The 25,174-nt window shown below is 39.0% G+C and overlaps 1 protein-coding gene and 1 long non-coding RNA gene across 3 annotated transcripts in view; one reads left to right on the top strand and one right to left on the bottom strand.

The window, feature by feature from the left end:
* LOC124619788 overlaps window positions 1-25,174 on the bottom strand; it is a 44,689-nt gene that overhangs the window by 3,028 nt on the left and 16,487 nt on the right. Inside the window, exon 3 of one of the 2 annotated variants that reach the window (XR_006980131.1) lies at window positions 8,834-8,874. The exons of the other annotated variant lie outside the window; for it this stretch is intronic. This is a non-coding gene — a long non-coding RNA (uncharacterized LOC124619788). The remainder of the gene's footprint in view (window positions 1-8,833; window positions 8,875-25,174) is intronic. 2 annotated transcript variants of the gene reach the window in all.
* LOC124619787 (engulfment and cell motility protein 1-like) overlaps window positions 1-25,174 on the top strand; it is a 64,002-nt gene that overhangs the window by 29,624 nt on the left and 9,204 nt on the right. The window contains exon 4 of the mRNA XM_047146378.1: window positions 6,450-6,586. Coding sequence (XP_047002334.1) covers window positions 6,450-6,586 — 137 coding nt within the window. The remainder of the gene's footprint in view (window positions 1-6,449; window positions 6,587-25,174) is intronic.

The raw sequence follows: 25,174 nt of genomic DNA, 5'->3' as shown, positions 1-25,174 counted from the left end.
ATGCTGAGGGGTTCAACAATGAAACTAATGGCTTGTGATCCATGATGAGTTGAAATTTTACACCATACATTGTGTTACAAGGCAAGGCACAGATTGTAACATAGACTTCAGTTTGTAAAACTCTGTTTCACATGTGTGTGACCAGTGGAAAAATGTCCCCTTATGCAGTAAGGCATGTATCAATTGTGCAACCGATGCTACCCCTGGCAGAAACTGATGGTAATAAGTAGTTTTACACAAAAAAACCTGGAGTTCCTTGACCGACACAGGATGTGGTAGAGCCATAGCAGCACACACATTCTGAAAAAGGGGCTTGATACCTCTAACCCAAGATCAGCAACAGAATTCCTTTCTAATCTTGTGGCCTGTAACACCAAAAAGAGTGTAATAAGTTGTTGAGATGTTCAGCAGTGGAGGAGTAGAAGAATGTCATCAAGACATTTGGCACAGCCAGGCACAGACCTCATATGAGTTAATTGAGAAACTGTTGAGAAATTGACAGGGCACTGGTCACACCAAACAATAACCACAAGTATTGATACAAGCCAAAAGGTGTGTTAATGACCAAGGCCCGTTGAGAGTCAGCATCAATGGGAAGCTGTGAATATGCATCAGATATGTTGATCTTGGGAAAATACTGACCACTAGTGAGCTTAGAAAAAAGTTCATCAGGGCACACCATGGGATACATGTCAATGATAGACTGAGCATTGACAGAAACTGAAATCACCGCAAAAATGTAACCATCCTGACGGCTTCTTGGCAATGACTAATGGGGTAGCCCATTCACTGAATGAGATCGATTGGACGACCCCCAGAGGCCATGAAGCGGTTGAGCTCCACATTGACTTGGTCATGGAGTGCCATCAGCACCGGGTGAGCCTGAAAGAATTGGGGTTTGGCCGAATGCTTCTTGGTGATGTGGGCTTTGAAATTATTGGCACAACCTAAACCCACAGAAAACAGGGCGGGAAATTTAGAGAATAAAGAGTTGAGTTACATAAAAGGCACTTGATCAGAGATGAGTTTAACATCAGAAATAGTAAATCCAAGATGATTAAAGGCGTCCAAACAAAACAAATATTTGGTGCATGCTTTGATCACCACCACAAAAGTCAAGGACGAATCAAAGATTTAGATGTGATGGGCCAAGAAACTAGTTAACATCAGAAAGCTTTGTTTATTGTAGGTGACTAATGTATGTTAGACTGGTGCTAAAAGGGGAGAACCCAAGTTCTTGTACATTTGCAGGTTGGGTACAAACACGGCAACACGAGTGTCAACTTGCAAGTGCAATGACGTACGTCCGTTTCCAGAAGTATTTTGAAAGAAGATCACTTGTGTTATCAAAAGAGGGTGAAGATGGAGCCTGCAGGGGGGCCAGTCAGCAAAGGAGTTGATACATGTGTGGTGATGACCAAGACAAAACAAAAGCACAGGATAAAGTAACATTAGTCAATTCAAATGCATTAAAATGGTGCCACAAACGTTTTTTGTAGACATCCCATTCTTTGGCAGACTCATTGCAATCCAGAAACAGTGGGGGATAAATAAGCAGGTTAGCAACAGACAAAACAGGAGGTGCAAGGGGCGAAAAGAGGACATACAAGGGGTGACACATAAGATTGTGACAGACCCAAACTGGCCAAAACAGAGGCAAACATTTGCAATACCTCCTACTGTTGACTGGTATGCTGCAACACCACAGTAAGAACCCCTAGCTGATCAATTAGCTGGTGGAAAAACTCATCAGTAGCACCATCAGACATTGAAGACGGAACGGAGGACTAACCTGAGACTGAAAACCACACGGAGAGCAATCCTACACTCATTGTCACATGTGTTGTAACTTAAACACACAAAACAACCAAGAATGTAGTACAACTTTATTAGACTGTGGCATGTACACCAATCACCATAACATGCACTAAACACAATTACATAAGGCAAATGTATGCAAGCAGTAATAACATGATAACTGAATGCGAGTGCAGCATGACAGGGTTTTAATAGGTCTTGCCCATGGTGGGCTCCATTGGAAGTCACTCTCTCGAGTGACAACACACTGCTAATGTGCATGGCTTTCAGGTATGTGCACATTACTTTACTGTTGTAGCTTGGTAGCTATGTTACTGAAATGTTGGTTCGCAGAGGTTGCTTGCTCTGTGGGATCATGTATCGTGCTACCACTGCGCTAAAGTTCTATGTTTACTTGTTTAGTCTCTCCTACTTGTCTCTAGTTAGGTGACATTCTAGGCTGCTTTGATTTCATTTTCTGTCTTTTCTACAAATTTACCATTTTGGGACATTTTTATGCTTCTCTCTATATATTTTTGTATGTCTGGTAGTACTTTTGAAATGCGTGATCATTTTGGCTGCTTTTGCTTGAGGGTTACGGTTATTTTTGTTTTGTTAACGACTCTTAGTACTTTCGGAAGCACTGCTTCAACTTTGAATTCAAATACTGTGAGAAGCTTCAAGAACTTCCCATCAATGCTGATCTCCATGTACACTCCTACCCATGTTTCACTGTTCATCTGTGTGGCAAATTCAACTCTTTTTGGCTAAGAGAAAACTATTCAGTATGTCAGGATTTTAATTTTCTTTCCTATGGCTGACTGGATTGATCTTAGTGACCAAGGTAATATACAACAACATTGCAACTTTCTTTCTCTATGTCAGTTAGCATATGGTAAATGATTGATGCTGAAAGCTTGGTTAGCATTTTAGCAGTGTTAATCACAAGTGATATTCTACAGCTGTATAGCTGTTCAAGAATGGGTTCATTGTGTTGATTGTTTAAATCTCCACAAATGAGAATTTTGTCCTTAGGATTAGAAAGTATGTCCAATACTTGAATTAATATTGCAATGGTAATATACATGTCACCATTGGCAGAGCAGTAAATATAAAGTATAGTTAGTCTTTGGAACATATAGGGCCTCTACATATTCTTCTTCACTTAATGAAATAATGTCATTTCTAATTTTATACATAATTCCTCCTTTTAGACATGTGCTTATTGCAGATCCCCTGCAACAATGTTGCAAGCAAGTCAACTATCAGTAATATGCAGTTCAACTTTTAGCTGTTGCACTTTATTTCTTATGGAGTGGATACTTTGGTGGAGAACTGAAAAAAACTAAGCACTGCTTACCCTGGGGACTTCTTGTATTTCTTGTCTTTGTCCAAAAAGTCATTTGGATGACAAATAGTCTTCTTGTTGAGCACTTCATTTTCCACTGTTGCTTCTGTTGATCCTCACCTTATTTTGCACTTTTTCTGGTACTTTTGACAGTTACATCACTATTTACAGTTCTATCACTTCTATCTCTTTTAGAAGTGCTGTTGTCATTTCTGTTGGGGCTAATGATGGAGTTGCAATTATTGTTTTGCTTTTGAAATCATTTTCATGTTATTTATTTCCTTGGTTATCAGATTTGCCAGGTACTCTTTCCCCAAGCCATTGAGATGTAGTCCATGTTATGTATGGACTCTACATCCTATATTAATTATGTCAAAGCATTTCACATTTTTAAAATGCCTGCAGATTTTGGCAAACTGATGATTGGTGTTTTGTACCTTCGTTATTACCACGACTGTCTCATGAGACATTGATGATGCTAAATATTCACAGTTACAACAGTTATGTGTGTGAGGCTTTTCAGACACTGTTCAAGATTATAGACGGTGAACACCAAGAACTTGCACAGCAAATATTGCAGCAATGGCAGATGCTACTGATGTTCAGTTTTCACAGAACACATTGTTGGTGTTCTGGGGCTCATACTATTAGCCAATCAACAGATTATAATAATACCTATAAAGTGTAATTTTTGTGCAACATACACATTCTTAAATGGAACAATACCTATTGACATTGCAGAATTCTAGAGCAAGTAGCTAATGAGGTATCATATTTTGAAAAGTTCCCACACCGACAGTTGTACAATACCTGTTGTAGCACACACTAAAGAACAACATAAGTGCATACAATAGTTATGTGGATTCTGACCAGTAATGAGACTACTGACCATCTGTAGCACATGTGCTAGCATTGCAATGGAGATGTCCAAGCAGGCTGCAGTAATACGTCATTGCTTATCATCAGGTGTAGTTGGTATGTCATTGTAAGCAGCTTCTTTCAGCTTTCCCCACAGAAAAACTCTACAGGTGTCAAATCTGGGGATAAGGGCAGCCAAGGTACAGGTGCTTGCGTCCAATCCAAAAATTTAGAAACAATTTGTGAAGACATGCTGTAGTACTTCGAATACTATGGACCGGACAGCCATCATGTTGGTACCACAGGTTCCTCCTAGTCTGCAGAGGAACATCTTCCTAGTCTGCAGAGGAACATCTTCTAGACGGTCTATTAGGAGACTACAACACTAGCATACGTTCAAGTGTTCCATCTATGAAAAATGGCCCTACGAGCTGATGGTTCACTATCCCACACCACATGTTTATACTCAGTGGACGCTGATGTTCCACTTGATAAAGCCAATGGCTGATACAGCCAATGGGGATTTTCAACATACCAATAGCGCATGTTTCACTAGTTTATTTGGCCATGGTTGGTAAATGTGGCTTCATTAGTAAACAAGACACATCTAGTGTATCCTGTCTTAATGCCTGTGTGCAGTAGTTAACATGATTCTCTTAAGCATTTCCACGCAGCTCTTGATGGAGAGAAATATGGTAGGGGTAGAACCTATCTCACTGGAGAAGCATAGGACACTTACCTGAATCACGTCACTTTCTCGTGTGATTGTGTGAGAGCTAATGTGTGGACCAACTGCAACACCGGTAAGAGCATTGAGATAGCTTGCTGCGTAAGCCACACAAGAACAAACTGTACTTTTCCTACATTCTACATACACAATGAGCATGTCACCTTTTTGTGCATTGATAAATCTCATTGTTCACTCAAAAGTTAATGCTTGGACTGTGACACACTAACTGCCTAGCAAGTCACAATGCATCAAGGAACACACAAGTACACAGTAAGCAAACATAATGACATTGTACCTGGGAACCACACAGGTTGAATGGCACAAACAAGTATTGGAGTTGGAACTTTTCAGAATACAATTTCTTGTAAACAAGTCACACTAGAATCCTGCCACAAACACCACTGACATTTTAATTTACCCACACTAGAATCCTACAGCAAACAGTTCTGATATTCTAATTTATCCAACTTTTGTTTTGTTAATGTCAATAGCCACTATTCCATTTAAGAAGTATATGCTGCACAAATAATGCATTTTCTAATCATTACTACAGTCTGCTTATAGGCAAAAAATACAAGCCCCTGGCTGCCAATCCATTCGGTGAAGACCACACATCAACAGCACTTTCCATTTCTACAATACTTGTGCTGCAAGTTTTAGGTGATTCAGCCTGTATGGATGTTTGCTTTGCCAGTACATAGACAGCTGGTAGTCATCTCTGTACAGTTACGTAATGCATTGTTTGAAGTATAATACAAAAACAGCAACTGATCAGCATAGCTGAAGCAGTGGTGACTTGTTTCAAAGTAGTAATTTTCTCCTAATATGCACAGATAAAGTAATGTAGAATAATTTCCACAGTTATCAGTGTGGATAGATTAGCACTAGTTGAAATTGGTTGTAAGTGTACTTAATAGAACTATCCAGCAGAGGTTGCTTCTGCCTCTTAATGTACAACTTGACACATTCCACATCCCTGACAACTCCAATTCATGATGGAGGTTTTGGAGTACTGTGTGTGAATGAGTAAATGAATGAATCATTAATGGGTATTTTTCAAATTTACCAGAATCACAATACAGAAATGTACTTTACTTACTTGCAAAAAGGTGACAAAATGCATTGACATCAAAGGGGACTTTTGGTTTAGAAAACACAGGCTTTCACTGTCAGACTGAGAATTTCAGTCTTATCCTTATAATGTATAAGGTATTAGCTGCAACCCCTTCCTCCTGTTATTTTTCAAGGCTTCAACTTTTGGTGTTATTACAACACAAATTTGCATGTGCTTACACATTATTAAACAGCACTGAAAGACAGACTTTTATATTTGCTTTCTTCACTTACACACCAATCATTCAGGGTGTACACCCCATAAGTGTGTGTGTGTGTGTGTGTGTGTGTGTGTGTGTGTGTGTGTGTGTGTGTGTGTGTGCAGCTCTTTAATGCAAAATATTTTCCTGGAGTTAGGAACACATTCTGCTGATAGTTAATGTAAATGCTAAGCATTTACTGTAACTAAACAATGAGCAAAGGTAGACAAAGGACATATTAAATAGTTTGAAAATTACTTTGAAATTTTGTTTGTGGGTAGTAGGATATCTTTGTACTTGCTCTTTGATTAACATCTTATTTGTTATTTTATGTGAACAATTTGTGCATAAATTTAAAGTAGCAATTCTGCCAAAGTAACTATGTCCTAAATCTTCCTTACAGGCCTAATCAAAGATTAGAAGCAAGCTTTGCTTTTTCTATCATGTATGAAGAAGATGACCAGCCTAAATCACTGGATTTCATAGCACCGTCATGTGAAGTGTATGATCACTGGACAGATGGCATCAGTGTTCTTCTAGGTATGTTTCATTATGACTTTACAACCACTAATGAAAACCTTACATATATTATGCATAATTTATTTTCACGAACAGTGGTGTGAAATAATACAAATACAAACTAGTGTGATAAATGTCTGCAGTTCAATGTTGTGAAAAGAGAAGATGTACATATTATTTGTTGCCAGCACACAGACGCTCACACACAACACACTCACACTCACACACACACACACACACACACACACACACACACAGTGACATTAGCCTGTTAACTGATCTACAGTTAAGTTGAGATGCTATTTGGTTCCAGGCCATTATATTCCCCATGACCTGACACACTGTGATATTAGTCTGTTAACTGAACTACAGTTAAATTGAGACGCTGTATGGTTTCAGGACATTGTATTCACCATGACCTGACAAAAAATTGGTCTCAGCCTCCATTCTAATGCTCTAAAGGTGGTAAGGGAGTAAACACACGGACTACTGGTTTACTACACAGGGGATTCTGCAAGAGTGCAAAATTTAAACAGGAATAAGGGAAATCTTTACTAGGGATTTTGAGATAGACAGCATGGATTATGCAGAATGGTGTTAAAATATCTGCCAGCATTGCAGACTGTTTGCTATTTTATTTTACATAATCTAATTCTGTTTCTTAGTTCCTTTGTAGTAATTGGAATTTGAGGATGAACACAATCAACAAAAATTAAGAAATGCAATCACTCATATATAACTAATTGATGTGTGGCAGACAGAAACAAATCAGAACACATAGATGTTAGTAGCTTTCAGGCTGCTACTTTTTTTCTAGTACACAGGCATGCAAAAATACTCATTTATTTAACTGGTGTCACATGACTCACAACTCAGTACCCATAAAGGAGTAATGCCAGAGGTTAAGAACTATGGACCCATTGTAATATGACTGATCAAATAATTTACAATCCAGGAAATGCAGAGCTACATTTATCCTGGGAAGTCTATTAATGTACCTTCAAGGAGAATCTGCTGATGGTCTAGTGGTAAAGCACCTACCTGGACATGAAAAAGTCACAAGATTGATTCTTAATCAGACCATAGAATATTTTAGTCTGCCTTTAATCTAGCCTTCACCTTTCAGAGCTGTGAATATTTTCCAAGAACAACGTATGTTTCAGATCCCATGTTTAACTTTACCTGGTAGAATCAGTGAGGTAGGGTACGGGACATGCAAGCTGCCAAAGTGGCATCCAATGGAAAGACTTGCACCAGGGATATTGAAACACACTGAATAATAGAAGGTGTACAACTTTGCTTCTGCCATTTTTCCCCCCAACATTTGAGGCTTTAATGAAACAAATTGGTTACACATGTATCATTCCAAGTATTTTCCATCGCTGGCTACTACTTTCTCCCATCTTTCGGGCAGTGTAGGAATCCCACATCAAAAAAATTGTTCATCTTTTGAAGCGATCCACGAATCAATCCACTTTGTGACTTCTTCATGAGATCATAAGTGTTGGTCAGCCAGGCCCATGCGCCATTGATCTAAACAGGTGATAGTCAGAGGGAGCAATGTCTGGAGAATACAGAGGGTGGGGTAGGCCTTCTCGTTTTAATATTTCCAAGTATGTTTTGACCTCTTTTGCAACTTGGGGTCGAGTGTTGTCGCGCTGCAAAATCACTTTATTGTGTCTCTCGGTGTATTGCGGCCGTTTGTCTTTTTATGCTCTGCTCAAATGCATCAATTGTGTTTGATAAAGAGCACCTGCGATTATTTCACATGGTTTTAACACCAAATGCAGAGTATGATCTTGGAGCTGTGAATATACAGTTTGGTCATCGACTTGGAAGCAAGGGGGAGATATACCCACGATTTTTTGCATTTAGGGTTATCATAAAGTACCCATTTTTTGTCCCCAGTCACAATGTGATGCAGAAATCCCTTCTGTTCTTGCTTCTGAAGCAACTGTTCACAAACACACAAACGCCATTCAAGGTCTCTTGGTTTCAGCTCACACGGGACCCTAGTTCCTTCTTTCTGAATCATGCCCATAGCCTTGAGACATTTTGAAATGGCTTGCTGTGTCACTCCCACTAATCATGCCAATTCTACTTGAGTCTGATGTGAGTCTTCACTCAGCAGTGTCCCCAATCCTGCATATTCGAAAACATTCTCGCTTCCACCACTATGCCGGTCTACGACATTAAAATCACCATTCTTGAAGCGTTGAAACCACTCATGACACTTTCTTTCACTAATAGCTTCCGTACCATACATACTTGAGAGCATTCGATGAGACTCAGCTGCTGTTTTCTCCATACTGAAACAAGACAGCAAAAGATGAGAATTAGCCTCGTAAACTGACATTTTCAATCAAGAATAACTTTATTATGCAGACACAAATCAAGTAATGTTTGAATGAGGTTATGTTGACTGAGGTCCAAGCTAACTGCCTGATGTCTGCAATCTGTTTCTTTTGACCACTATTTACCGTTGTTGCCACCTATCAGCAAATCGCGGTAGCAAAGTTGTACACCTTGTAATAATAATAATAATTAGTATTATTATCTTCAGGGGAATGAAAATCTGATTACTGCATCAATCATTACTTTGTCAATCTCTATTTTATTTGTAGGTACTGATCACCATGTGGAAACGGAGACGTAACTTCTTCTTCAAAATTCATTAGGAGTGATATAATAAACTTGCTGCAAATAAGTCTGTTTGAAATTATATAGTTCAGATGGGCAGAGTAAAACAGGTACTTAACTTCTTCTAATTTGATGTCCTGGTGATTCTGACAAGAACAGGATTGGCACAATTATCATCAACGTGCAATGTGACTTGAAACAATAGGTACACCTTTATAAGTTGTTAAGACATTTTATTACTCAAAGTGATACAGGAGGTTCATCACAAATAAAAATCTCAACAGTAAACATCAGATTCTCCAACTCACTCCCTTACATACAGTTTCAAACAATGACACCATTGTCAATTTTATAGTTTTCTGTAATTATAGATGAAAAGAATTTCATTAAGTCAGTTTGACATACATACAGGAACAGTATAAACATAACTATTTCTTTCAAACATACAAATTAGCCATAACACAATGACAATATTTGAATTTGTATCAGATATGTGGAATATAGTGACTTCGAAAATTATATTAATTACACAACAATAAAATTAAGTACAGTGTTCATACCATGTTTGAGATGCACATTTTAACAGAGCTTTCAGTTTACACTTAATATGATTTTATATTTTACACAAAAAATATCTTTCAATAAATTGTTAAGATGTGTTGGTTTCATTGTTGTTGTTGTCTTCAGTCCAGAGACTGGTTTGATGCAGCTCTCCATGCTACTCTATCCTGTGCAAGCTTCTTCATCTCCCAGTACCTACTGCAACCTACTTCCTTCTGAATCTGTTTAGTGTATTCATGTCTTGGTCTCCCTCTACGATTTTTACCCTCCGCACTGCCCTCCAGTACTAAATTGGTGATCCCTTGATGCCTCAGAATATGTCCTATCAACTGGTCCCTTCTTCTTGTCAAGTTGTGCCACAAACTTCTCTTCTCCCCAATTCCATTCAATACCTCTTCATTAGTTATGTGATCTACCCATATATTCTTCAGTATCCTTCTATAGCACCACATTTTGAAAGCTTCTATTCTCTTTTTGTCTAAACTATTTATCGTCCACATTTCACTTCCATACATGGCTACACTCCATACAAATACTTTCAGAAAAGACTTCCTGACACTTAAATCTATACGTAATGTTAACAAATTTCTCTTCTTCAGAAACACTTTCCTTGCCATTGCCAGTCATCATTTTATATCCTCTCTACTTCGACCATCAGCAGTTATTTTGCTCCCCAAATAGCAAACCTCATTTACTACTGTAAGCGTCACATTTCCTAATCCAACACCCTCAGCATCACTCGATTTGATTAGACTACATTCCATTATCCTTGTTTTGCTTTTGTTGATGTTCATCTTATATCCTTCTTTCAAGACATTGTCCATTCCGTTCCTTCTCCATGGATTTTAATTCCTACTCCGAATTTTTCTTTTGTTTCCTTTACTGCTTGCTCAATATTTTGCAGCCGTGGCTTATTAAACTGATAGGTAGTTTTCACATCTGTCAACACCTGCTTTCTTTGAGATTTGAATTATTATATTCTTCTTGAAGTCTGAGGGTATTTCGCCTGTCTCATACATCTTGCTCACCAGATGGTAGAGTTTTGTCAGGGCTGGCTCTCCCAAGGCTATCAGTAGTTCTAATGGAATGTTGTCTACTCCCGGGGCATTGTTTCAACTTAGGTCTTTCAGTGCTCTGTCAAACTCCTCACACAGTATCATACCTCCCATTTCATCTTCATCTACATCCTCTTCCATTTCCATAATATTGTCCTCAAGAACATCGCTCTTGTAGAGACCCTCTATATACTCCTTCCACCTATCTGCTTTCCCTTCTTTGCTTAGAACTGGGTTTCCATCTGAGCTCTTGATATTCATGCAAGTGGTTCTCTTTTCTCCAAAGGTGTCTTCAATTTTCCTGTAGGCAGTATCTATCTTACCCCTAGTGATATACGCCTCTACATCCTTACATTTGTCCTCTATCCACCCCTGCTTAGTCATTTCGCACTTACTGTCAATCTTAATTTTGAGACGTTTGTATTCCTTTCTGCATGCTTCATTTACTGCATATTTGTATTTTCTCCTTTCATCAATTAAATTCAGTGTCTGTTCTGTTTCCCAAGGATTTCTATTAGCCCTCGTCTCTTTACCTACTTGATCCTCTGCTGACTTCACTATTTGATCTCTTAAAGCTACCCATTCTTCTTCTACTGTATTTCTTTCCGCCATTCTTGTCAATCATTCTCTAATGCTCTCCCTGAAACTCTTTACAACCTCTGGTTCTATCAGTTTGTACAGGTCCCATCTCCTTAAATTACCACCTTTTTGCAGTTTCTTTAGTTTTAATCTACAGTTCATAACCAATAGATTGTGGTCAGAGTCTGCCCCTGGAAATGTCTTACAATTTAAAACCTGGTTCCTAAATCTCTGTCTTGCCATTATATAATCTGTCTGATACCTTCTAGTATCTCCAGGCTTCTTCCATGTATACAACCTTCTTTTATGATTCTTGAACCAATTGTTAGCTATGATTAAGTTATGTTCTGTGCAAAATTCTACCTGGCGGCTTCCTCTTTCATTCCTTACCCCCATTCCATATTCACCTATTACATTTCCTTCTCTTCCTTTTCCTACTATTGAATTCCAGTCACACACAACTATTAAATTTTCGTCTCCCTTCACTATCTGAATAACTTCTTTTATCTCATCAATCTCTTCATCATCTGCAGAGCTAGTCAGCATATAAATTTGTACTACTGTGGTAGGCGTGGGCTTCTTATCTATCTTGGCCACAATAATGTGTTCACTATGCTTGTTGTAGTAGCTTACCCACATTCCAATTTTTTTTTTCATTATTAAACCTACTCCTGCATTACCCCTATTTGATTTTGTATTTATAACCCTGTATTCACCTGACCAGAAGTCTTGTTCCTCCTGCCACCGAGTTAAACTCACAAAATTACGTCAAATATTGGTAAACTTTGATACATAAGTTGCTTATAAAGATGGGTAATGGCAGTTCATATAATATTCTGAACAGTGCTTTATTTATTTTGGCGACACAATGTAATCTGTTTTCATATGTGTCGACTAAAACAGAATAAGATAATTTCGGATGTTCCTACCAACTGACTGAGTTTCACGGGTCTGATATGTTAGTACTTCATAATCATTTACATATTACATTGTCCACTAGGTGGAGATTACTACTTTGTTTATGTTTCTGACATTATGATTAGCTTATTCTTTGTCTAGTTTGGAATCATTGCATATGATATGATTAACTATTAAGGTAATGTACAAAATAGATCCATTACATTCTTATACCACTATTGGAATCTGGACAGTGGCAAGCCCTCAGTGAACTAAGAGCTGTGGTAACAATCTGTTCGATTTGATTTCCATTCTAGTCTGCTACATTTCAAAAGCAACATTTAAAAATACATACATACTCTGCAGACCACTGTGAGGCACATGACACATATTAAGGCTTCTTTGTCATCCATTCGTGTACAGCACACAGGAAGAATGACTGCTTATATGCTTTGCCTTTGCAGGCACTTGTATGTATATTCCTAAATTCTTCGCCTAATACTGGTGCTTGATGTATTGTAAGTAGGATTTTGTGAGATGGTTTTCTATCTGCAAGTGTCTGTCAGTTCAGGTGTTTCAGAATGTCTCTGACCCACTCTTGTACATGTTCATGGGTTTCACACAACAAATGTTCTAAGATGGGTAACATAATTGTTTTGTAAGCAGCCTCCTTTGTTGATTGATTACATTTTGCTAGTGTCGCACCCATGAACCAAAATCTGCAACCTGTTTTAGCTATGACTGGCACTAAATGATCATTTCATTTCATGTCCCCACAGGTTGTTACAAACAGTATTTGCATGAGTTGAACAATCCAAATTGTAATGCACTACTTTTGTAGCAACAGGACACAACATGTCTGCATTTTCTAAATCACAGTTCAGAAAATTTGAAGCAATTTGACAATTTTGCACTACTCTGAAATAGAGATTTAACTAAATATTTGTGCAGCTTTCTTTCATATAGCATTTCATTATAGATAATGGCATTACCTGCAAAAGTCTCATGCTATATATAATATTGTATGCTACATCATTCAAACACAAAATGAACAGGAAGGGTCAAAACACACTTCCCTTCATATCTGAAGTTACTTCTAGCACTGCTGAAAACGTTCCATCCAAGATAACATGCAGCATGCTCGGTATCAGAGAGCCTCAATCCAATAACAAATTTCATCTGGAACCACATATGATCTAACTTTTGTTAGTAATTATTGGTTTGGCACTGAGTCAAAAGATTTTTGGAAATAAAGAAAGACAGTCTTCACCTGTTGCCCTGGTCCATGGCTTTCAAGACGCCATGTGAGTGGACCCCAAGTTGGGTTTCACACGACTGATTTTTTTTGGAATAAATATTGGTTATCAAGAAGGACATACATTTTTCAGATACTGCGTTATGTTTGTGCTCATAATGTATTCTAAAATTATACGAGGGGATGTCAATGATATGTTGCGATCCAGGTAGCTGTGGGGCCAAGCATGGAGTGTGGAAACAGAGATACATAGAAATGTCCAGAGGCATCAGAAACATGGAAGTATCATTTATTCGCCAGCATGAGTATACAGAGTAATGAAGGTGTCTCAGTGTATCATACAGCACCTGGACCACAGTGCGTGCCCTGAAGAATTGCTGACATACCTTATCAGTGATTCGTGATGTCGGAGCTGTAGAACAGTGTGGAAATGGGTAGGCGTTGCCCACTCCAGATGTTCTGTAGTAGACTGCAGCCCTACACCCAGTGCTCTTGTAAACAGCCAGTTGCATGCTTAGCTGAGGATAGCCAGGATATTGGTTATTTTAAAGACTAGACCCTGGTCAACCGCCAAGGGTCAACCATGACTGCAACATATGTTCATGAGTCGTTTGCAGGGCTGCACGAATGCATCATTCCTGGACAGCCTGGAGATGTGAAGGTCATGTGCAAATGACCCTCAGTGGGTGAATAATTAGCAGCACACCAGTCTTCTACTCATATGTGATGTCCCAGTAGGCAGCAATGGCAGACCACGGCTGTGGTTTGCATCAGGTTGGGTGCATCTTTGTTTTGGAAGTCAGCAAGCAGCTAGCAGACAGTCGATTATCGATTGAGTTGTCAGGGTTTCACTGAATCTCAATAGACTAGCAGACTCTCTCATTCTGGGGACAGACAGAATGGTGGCATGAATGAATGTACCCTCAAGCTCCAAATGCCTGTTATTTAATGAGTTATGCCCACAGTTGAGCCTCTGTGGCTCGGGGTGCATGAGTTAATTTGCCCTTGTATATTGGTCTAATCAGTGCTCCTTGCTTTACTGGGAGGCTCAATAATTATTCTGTGTTGCCGAGTTTGGATCTTTCTGCAATGTTTGACTATTGCAGTGGTGCTTGAAATCACAGAGTGCTACTTCATATTACCCTATTGTGTTATACTGCAGTATTTGTGCTTTCGCTTCCCTTGCTTGAAGGTTGAGTGGCAACACTCGCCTGATGCCTTCTTCTGCTAACTCGGCAGTATGCCTTGTAGACATTCTGATTGGCACACCAATCACAAGCTGGCCTCCTTGGCTTTAAGCTTGCAAACCAAATTCATTCTGGGAGATGCAACACTCCTCTCTTCTTCCAAAAAATTCATCCCAAATTTTGCTCTGATCATCCTCTGCGACAATCTTATACATTTACATAAATAATTGTAAAATACGCTCATTGCATCAAATTGTCTGTTTCTGTGTGAGCTGACCTACATGGACCTTCCTTTTCTTTCTTAATTCTGTACCCTTATTCATAAGTTTTAGTTCACTTTACCCTTTTCAAACTTAGGCTATATTATGTCCAACCTTACAAGTTTTCACAGATTTACAGTTTTCCTTAATCTGTACTTCCTGGGTTATGTCAGTTAACCACAACAGAGATATTTTATGTGTCAGTAGGTCTGGAGAATGGCTACTTCTATGTCAGAGGCAAAAGTGAAGTATGCAATCTGCTACCAGAAACATGGAAAGACAGTGGTCGTAATGCTTATAGTCATGAGATTTTGATGCTGGTTCTCTTGATATTGCTGTGTGCATTGAAACATTTGTCGGATCTTCCCTTGCTGAGATGCAATTAATTTATCTAAAGAGAGTATATGGTCAGGATTTAGGGTAGTGTTGAGATGGGTTAAATTTTGTGCTGGCAGTAATCCCAAAGGTTCCTCTCGCCAATACGATGCAGTGGGTTTGTCTGAGAACAGATGTACATGTGAGTGTAGCTGGGAGGAGGAAGTTCATCCCAGCTACCTCTCAAGTTGTGCCATTCACAATAATATCATTATTATGTAACTCAAACTTTACTGTGCCCTTATGTCTCCCATTCTCATAGCCATTCATGATCATGGCTTCTGGTGAAAAACCGGAGTACATCCAATGCACTCCCACCTTCCGAAAATGAAATTGTGGGGCTAATATTTCCATCAGGCACTCCAGTGTGTCTGCTTTCCCTAGAAACAGCTACATTTTGGATGTTTGTGCATTAGTCACTACTTCCCTGGCTGGACAAATTGTAATGTTTTCCCTTAGACATACCTGCAGGTCCTCTAGTGCCATAAGAATATGAGCTAATATCTCTCACATCTCTACTTGCACCTGTTTATCCATTGTCCCTCACATTACTGGATAAGGGTGAATACAATACAATACTTCACATTCTTTCCAAACACCAGTAACTCGACCGATACATACAATCTCTTTCTGTCTGAAATCACTTCCATTATTGTTATGTGATAAAATAAAGCCCAGATCTTTTCCGTCACCTCTGTCACATGTTGTACTTCTCCAGCAAATTCTTTTTCCGCTACGTGCAGCCCTGACAGGAATTGTTGTGGCAGTAATAGTATCAAATTCAATTGTCTGTTTACTTCATAGTAAACTGCTTCTTGTAATGACTATAAACGCATTCTCATATCATTGAGTATATCTGCTAATACCTGTAATAGTCTGGCTACTGCTATTTTGCTGTCCCAGAAAGCTCAACTGATTCTGTATTTCTCCCAAATCCATGTTTACTGTTTTCATTGTATCCTGGATGTACTGGGGCTAACTCCATATATCATTTTGGGGCTATTTATAATGCCCCTTCAAAATTCTACAATTGGATGGTATGCCACTGGCTCTGGTCACGCCTGACATCAATTGCACTTGCCCAATCATGTCATCCAACTTCTTAATATCCTCATTCCTAACACTGTCTCTAATATTTTTCCTCCTGTGTCCAACCACCCTCTTTTCCAACAAACTTGCTTCCATGGTGCAGTGTCTGTCATTTTTGTCAGTTGAGCTCTCAATTTGCCATATGATAGCCTCAGCCTCTGGTATTTGCTCTACAGTGAGGATTTTGTTCCCTTGCATTCCTCTCTGTAATTCTATGAAAACACCCCATAACCGGTGAACTTCATTTCTTATTTCCCGCACATCAACAGTCAACCTCAGTGTCCACTGATGACTGGTTAACAGCACATCTGGCTGTCAGGAAAAAACACCCAACTCTAACTGTTGAATGCAACCTATATGCATCGCTTCTCCATCAACGACATGTGGCAGCTTCAGTAATACAACAACTTGTCCAGTTGTTCCTGGTGACCCGCCACCTGAGGAAAGGAACTTTCATTATTCTCTCCCTCTCCCAAAAATGCATCTACGAAACAAAACAACTGTGAAATAACTTGCATCCAATACAACTGCAATGGCCTATGCAAATTAATACACTTGAACAAGAAAAGAAAAAAATGACTTATGCATTAAATAGCTCCTAGAAATAACACACCTAAGCCCAAATATTACTACTTGTTGCATCACTTCAATGTGTGGGGTATGCTATGCACATAATGCTTATCCACTACCACATGCTTTTTTACTTCGTTAGTCATTTCCCGTGCATGAAGTCATTTGCTGGAATTTGTGGTAATATATCCACCATTTCTATAAAAGGTTTAACTCTACTAACATGGACAGTAGATATTTTAGACAGAAACTGCACTTAATGTTCACTAGATAAGTCATCTCAATGACTTCATAGGGACCCTCATACTTAGTCAAGGACTTCTTTGTCTTTCCATTAGGCAAGTAAGGATTAGTGACTAACATCCATTGACACTTTTGATACTGTGTTAGTTTCCGTACATGTTACCCCTATTGTTCCTGTCATTCCAAGACTTTAGTGTTGGCCAACTTTACCTTCTGCACACCTCATATATCATTTTCACAAATTTTTTGACTGATTTGCAGTTAGGTTTCAATTTACGAATCATGACGTCAAAGTGGGACAGCATTCTTCTACTGTACACCACCTCTAACAGTGACAAACCTGTACCCACATAGACTTTGGAATGATACGTGCAAACTAAGCATTATAGGTATGTATCCTAGTCATGTTGCTGGCTATTAACACAGAACTTAACATTTTAGAGATGGCTTTAGGAACTCGCTCCATTCTGCAATTAGTCTGTGGATGGAACAGGCTTGTCCATAACTTCCAGATACAAAGTACATCACATAAATGTTTCATCGAGTCCAATAGAAAATTCGTACCCTGACGCATAATGATGGTATCAACCATACCAAATTTAAGCATCCAGCTATCAACTATAGCCTCAGCTACTGTACTAGCCTGATGATGAGGAACTGGCACCACTGCCAGGGACCTTAAAAAAAAATATCTCTAATTCAAACTATTGGTCAAGCACACAGTTTTAATCTGCCAGGAAGTTTCATATCAGTGCACATTCTGCTGTAAAGTGAAAATTTCATTCTGATCTATAATTGTTAGCATATACTTATTTCCAGCAGATGTTCTATTTAACAGTCTCAAGATATCAAAACCAATCATCTGAAAATATTTAGATGCCTCAGCTAGTCTTTGCAAAGTTTTTATTCTTATTTTATTTTTTATTTTTTTATATATAACTAAGATCAGCTGTTTGTGCACAAGGTACACTGTCTTTTATGTACTGCTCAACATAATGTTTTCTTGTTCGCCAGGAGAACCTTTCTGTGACTCATCTGTCCATCATTCTGCATCTCCATGACTTGACAACATATGGTCATGTGTTCGACACAACACTTCATCCTTGAACACTGCTGGAACCACTACATGTTGTCCGAATGCCTCATGCACAGCAGTTGTAACCAGAATGCTTGACAGTCTTTGTCGCTGCCAGTGCTCTCTGCCACTCCATTACATTTTTAACTCATATGTTGCTACAGATAGGCTCTTTTCATTCCATGCTGAGGTGACTTTTGTTACAGTTGTAATGTTCACCAATGCTGGTGCCTGTGCTAAGAGACAGCATTCTAGCTGATATGAAATACTTATCATCTGATTTTTCAAAAACTATTAGAAAAAAAATTGATTTTTTCTCATCTTACAGTCTGATATCTTCACTTGCTAATGAATTGAATTCCTTTTTGTTATATACCATAGTTACCATGCAGCATCAAATTAAGTAAAACATTGTCCAAAATTTTAAGAATTTTGCAGAGGTTAAAATGCACTGCATAAACTTTATATATGGTTGATTTTAGTCCATACACTGCAATGAATGACATGTAGATATGATATTGAAATTTCATTTAAAACTGAGAGCAGAATGATCTCTCATTTCACTCTTGAGTTATTGGGTTTTATATCCAAAGGACAGGAGGTGCAACACACCCTTTCACGTCATTGTACACTGAGAATCATGTGGCCATTGTTGTTGTTGTTGTTGTGGTCTTCAGTCCTGAGACTGGTTTGATGCAGCTCTCCATGCTACTCTATCCTGTGCAAGCTTCTTCATCTCCCAGTACCTACTGCAACCTACATCCTTCTGAATCTGCTTAGTGTATTCATCTCTTGGTCTCCCTCTACGATTTTTACCCTCCATGCTGCCCTCCAATGCTAAATTTGTGATCCCTTGATGCCTCAAAACATGTCCTACCAACCGATCCCTTCTTCTAGTCAAGTTGTGCCACAAACTTCTCTTCTCCCCAATCCTATTCAATACCTCCTCATTAGTTACGTGATCTACCCACCTTATCTTCAGCATTCTTCTGTAGCACCACATTTCGAAAGCTTCTATTCTCTTCTTGTCCAAACTAGTTATCGTCCATGTTTCACTTCCATACATGGCTACACTCCATACAAATACTTTCAGAAACGACTTCCTGATACTTAAATCTATACTCGATGTTAACAAATTTCTCTTCTTCAGAAACGATTCCCTTGCCATTGCCAGTCTACATTTTATATCCTCTCTAATTCGACCATCATCAGTTATTTTACTTCCTAAATGGCAAAACTCCTTTACTACTTCAAGTGTCTCATTTCCTAATCTAATTCCCTCAGCATCACCCGATTTAATTTGACTACATTCCATTATCGTCGTTTTGCTTTTGTTGATGTTCATCTTATATCCTCCTTTCAAGACACTGTCCATTCCCTTCAACTGCTCTTCCAAGTCCTTTGCTGTCTCTGACAGAATTACAATGTCATCGGCGAACCTCAAAGTTTTTACTTCTTCTCCATGAATTTTAACACCTACTCCAAATTTTTCTTTTGTTTCCTTTACTGCTTGCTCAATATACAGATTGAATAACATCGGGGAGAGGCTACAACCCTGTCTCACTCCTTTCCCAACCATAACATGTGGCCATAACAGTCATCATATCTCATAAATGATTCAAGATACTGAAAGATTTTTTGCAAATGACTGCACACACAGCACACCAGACTTCTCCTCATCCAGAATGACCTAGTAGGCAGCAATGGCAGACTACAGTTGTGGTTTGCATCAGGCGGGTGTGTATTGGCCTTAGTTTCAGCAAGCAAGTAGCAGGAGGACTATTATTGACTGGTTCATTGTTGTTTCACTGAAACTCAATAGACGGGCTTTCTCTGTGGTTCTGGTGACACAAACATGATGGTAGCATGACTGAATGTGTCCTTAAGTTCCAAAAGCCCAGTAATTTAACAAGCTGAGCCGACTCTATGATACAGTGGTTCTAGGTGCATGAGTGAATTTTCCCCCATTTACTGGTCTCGTCAGCAGTCTCCTTGCCTTACTGTGGAGACTCAATAATTATTTTGTGGCGCCAAGCTTGGATCTTTCTGCAATGTTTGGCTATTGCAGAGGTGATCTAGTGCTTGCTATTGCAGAGGTGATCTAGGGCTTGCTGTTACGGAGTGTTACTTCATACTGCCCTATTATGTTGTACTGTAACATTTGCAGTTTTGCTCACCTGGTGCCTTGTCTTCTGCTACCTCAGTGGTAAGCCATGGTGTAATTCTGATTGGCACACCAGCCCCATGTTGGCCCCCTCAGCCCTGAGCTCACCAGATAAAACTTTAAAAATTTTTGCTTGCGCAATGAATTCATTCTGGGGTACAGCAGATATTAGATAGTAGTTTTGGGGATCACTTCTGCTACTCTTTTTGTAGACATGTAACATGTACTTTTTTTCGAACTACTGTGCACAGTTTTTGTTCAAGGCTTCTTTGGTATAGTACGATAAAAATAGGGTCATCTCAACTGCAAGTTCTGTATAAAATGTGATAGCAGTTCCAAAGGGTCATAGGATCTTGTTCAATTTTTGGAATTTCAGCAGTTTCTCAAATTCCATCGATACCAAACCTATATCATCCATTTTCATTGTCATGTGAGGATTAAACTGGGTCAGTACTGAATTCTCCTTTGCACAAGAACATTTGAAAATGAACATGAGCATTTATGATTTTGCTTTACTACCCTCAATTTTGGTTTCTGTGACATCTGTGTTTGGATACTAACTTGGTGACACTAACAATTTTTATGTACAATCAGAATTTCTTTGGTTTTTGTGAGAGGTCTTTCAGCAACATCTTGCTTTGTTAGTCATTGAAGGCTTCACGTATTGCCCCTTTGATAGCTCAATACATTTCATTTGGTATCTGTCTGTCTGAAGTCCTGTGCTTTGTTTTCCAGCTATTGTTCTGTAGTTGCTGTTCCCTTAAAAGGTTCTTTACATAGACTCTATACCAACTAGAGATCCTTCAATTATGAATTCTTCTATTATGAACTCATAAATCTAGTGCTATCTAGTGCTTGGTCAACTGTTCTTCTACCCTTCAGTCACAGTTTCTCTAAACGCTCCTGTCCACAGCTGGTTTACTAAACATTCAAATCTTTCTATCATTTTTAGTTACCCTACTGGTAACCTCTGTTGCTACTAGTCCCTCATAGTCACTTATCAGAAAGTAAAAATAAATTAGGGACTGATGGAGTAAATCACATATGTAGTTAAGATTTGTGTAAAAATCCAACTGATGTGATTCACTGCTCTGCGACACGGGAATATCATGAGCAATGAAAATACCAGTACTACATCCTCATTAATGTGAATATCACATACATATCAATGCACCTAACAAAAAATAAAGTGATAGTAAACCCAGGATGGAATAATGACAATATTATGAAAAAAATAGATTGCTACTCACTTTATAGTGGAAATGGTGAGTCGCAGATAGGCACAACAAAAAGGCTATCAAACAAGTAAGCTTTCGGCTAAAAACACCATAATTGTAATTAGACAAAATACACACACACACACACACACACACACACACACACACACACATGCATGCAAACACAACTCACACATATGATCACAGTCTCTGGCCTCGGCAACCAAAGACTGTGGTCATGTGTGTGTGAGTTGCATTAGCGCATGCGCGTGAGCGCATATGGGAGTGTGTGTGTGTGTGTGTGTGTATTTACATAATTGTAAAGTTTGTTTTCTGACCTTTAGGACAATCTGAAAATGGGCACTAGCCCAATACTAGTCATGAAGTAAATTTTAAAAAAAAGTGAAATTTGGGACTTGGCTGGTTTTCCATTATACCAGTTAACAGGAGTTGCTGACCTGCAATTACTCCAGCATGCTGGCAGTTCATGAAGGAAAAATGCTGGAAATGGGGGGGGGGGGGGGGGGGGCACAAGGAAGAGTGTAGGCTTGGATCAGGTGAAGTGTGAGAACAGATAACTTATTGGAAGGACAGTTTCCATTTACATAAGAGGAGCTGACACAGTGGTGAGGGATCCAAATGGCTTAGCTACTGAAACAGCAACTGAAACCGTGACCCATAATGTCAAATAGCACTGTGAGACTGTTGCTGGTTAAAATTGGAAATAAAAATAACGTAGTCCGTCATATCTGTGATGCTTTATATCTTTGGCACGTAAGACAAGTTGAATCTGTGCTGTGTAAAACTGTGCTTTCCTCTCCGTCTTTTATATGTTGGTGTTTGAATATGTAATGAAACTGTTAGCTAGTTGGAAATAAATAATCTTAACAGGTTATGAGCCCAGACCGTGCATGAAAAGCCGTGAAGTGTTTGTTTTCGCTCACCCATCAATTTATAACAGATAACGTGAATTTGACCATTATTTTTGTGCGTGTTCAACAGAAATGGCAATGGTGACTATAAAATACATGTGGGTAAGCTTGATGCACCTGAAGACCGGTTGAAATGGAAGTGGCATATATTGATGCTGTAGCCAGCATAAGCACTTGAGGACATCCTCACAGGTACGTAGAAGTGTCCTGAAGTGGAAGAAGAACTGCGGAAAAAAGGGCAGCACATCACCAGTGGATGAAAGGTGATGCAAAAGTGGCTAGTTTATTAGCAAATGTGCTAGGGAAGTCAGTAGCCTAACTCGTTTTAACAAGCACTCATGCAAGTGAAATTTGGGACAAATTATGCGCGTGGTTCGAGAGTAGCACTATGCAACGACTGAATATTTTGATAGAGTCATTTTTTCATGTTCAACGTGATGACAAAGAGGATGATAGCACTCATGCCACGAAATTGCAGAAAATTTTTGTGGACTTGAACGCTGAACTGCAGAAGCACGAAGAAAATGTTTCATCTGAAAGAATCTTAAATGGCCAAACTTTATCCATGCTAGGCAAAGAATATGACAACTTTAAAGACTTGTGGGACACAATTCCATCTCAAAAGCAAAGTGTAAATCTTCTGATTGAAAAATTGTGGACCACTTAATTGCGTGATCAAAGTATGGTTGAATCAGCAGCGTTTGTTGTACGCAGTAGTCCTAAGAAGAAAAGTTAGCGAAATACATGTGACAATAGTGAAAAATAGAAAATGAATGTGGAACGTGCAAAACGAAAATTTCCATGTCATAAATGTGAGCAGGTATGGCACTGGGCAGCAGTGTGTTCAGTGAAAAAGTCAGATAAAAAAATTCGCATCAATCAGTCTGAAAAGAATGTTGCATTTTTGGCACAAGCCTTTGGTGCTTCAGTCATTAACAGTTTTGAAGTCAACAGTTGGTATTGCGATAGTGGTGCCACAAATCACATCACTGCAAATAAACATTTTTTTTGTGTCTCATACAAAATTTGCTGTTCCTGAAAAAAATTCAATTGGGAAGAGAGGTGTAAGCATGCTGGCTCATGGACAGGGAACTGTGAAAATTCAGAATAATTCCACAAAGAAAGCTCAACTGAGAGAAGTGCTTTATGTTCCTGGAGGAAGTGCTCACTTGTTCTCTGTAAAAGCAGCTGCACAAAAAGGTATCTGCACAAGATTTGGTGACCAAAATCTCCACATTGAAGACAAAGTGATTGGTGAAACAATGACGACTGGTCATGTCAATCATGGTCTCTATGTTCTTGTCATACATGTATTTAAACAATTCCAGCCAGTTCAAGTTAACTTGGTGACATTGTCGGATATGCTGCAAATTTATCATGAGAGATTTGGCCACCAACACACACAACATGTGAAAAGTGTTTTGAAGCAGATGAACATCAATGTGGAAGGGTGCAAAGAAGAATTTTGTGATGGATGTGCTGTGGGTAAAATGCATAGATTGCCATTCAGGACTCGAATGAATCGACCAATGGTTACTGGTGAACAAATCAATGCTGATGTGAATGGACCTGTGACTATACAATCTCTTGGAAAAGCTCATTACTATGTATGTTTCAAAGATGACTCTAGCAAAAAAATTTCTTCCTGAAGCAGAAGAGTGAAGTCAGCACTGTCTTGGAACAGTTCTTGAATGAAGCGAAGACAAATGATCATATTGTTAAACAGTTCAGGTGTGATGGAGGAAAAGAATCTGACAACAAGAAGGTCTCAGAACTGCTAGTAAACAGAGGCATCAAGCCCTGCATCACCCCACCTTACACACCACAGCAAAATGGTACTGCCGAAAGAGAAAACCAAACTATTGTGGAATGTACACGTTCTAAGTTGAACCCCAGTAAACTGCCGAAAGAACTATGGTCAGAACCATGCAATACTGCTACATATCTTTTGAATCGCACCGGGAAGTCCTCCACTGAAAACAAACCTCCATATGAACTGTGGTATGGCCAACCAGTAGGCAACGTGAATCATCTGAGAATCTCTGGAATGGAGTGTTATGTGCATGTAAACAAGAATTTTCACACAAAGTTTGATGACAAGGCTGTGCATGGACATCTAGTTGGATGTGTGAATGACAGAGATAGCTTCAGGGTCTGGATTCCATCTAAGGGGAAGGTTTTGCTAAGTCATGATGTAAAATTTAAGGCTGAAGTTGTATGCAATCTGCAGACCAATGTTACTGAATTTGAAGTTGCTCAGGATGAAACCGTTAGACAAAGTGAACCTAATGAGACTTCTGATGAGGAAAAGGAATCAGAAAATGTCAGTCATAACAAAAGGACAGAAGGATTAAGTGAGGAGGAAGAAAATTTAGACACAACATCAAGTTCCGGAGGAAGTAAAGGTTGAAGTGAGACAGGAAGAAGCAAACGTGAAAAGAAAAAACCATACTGGATGACCAGTGGAGATTATGTGTACATGGCTGGAACCCCTATAATCAGGGATAAGG

The sequence above is a fragment of the Schistocerca americana genome, chromosome 6, assembly GCF_021461395.2.
Source record: "Schistocerca americana isolate TAMUIC-IGC-003095 chromosome 6, iqSchAmer2.1, whole genome shotgun sequence".
NCBI classification, from domain to species: Eukaryota; Metazoa; Arthropoda; class Insecta; order Orthoptera; family Acrididae; genus Schistocerca; species Schistocerca americana.
The sequence above is the reverse complement of the archived record's forward strand: the minus strand, read 5'-3'. Positions and strand labels throughout refer to the sequence as shown.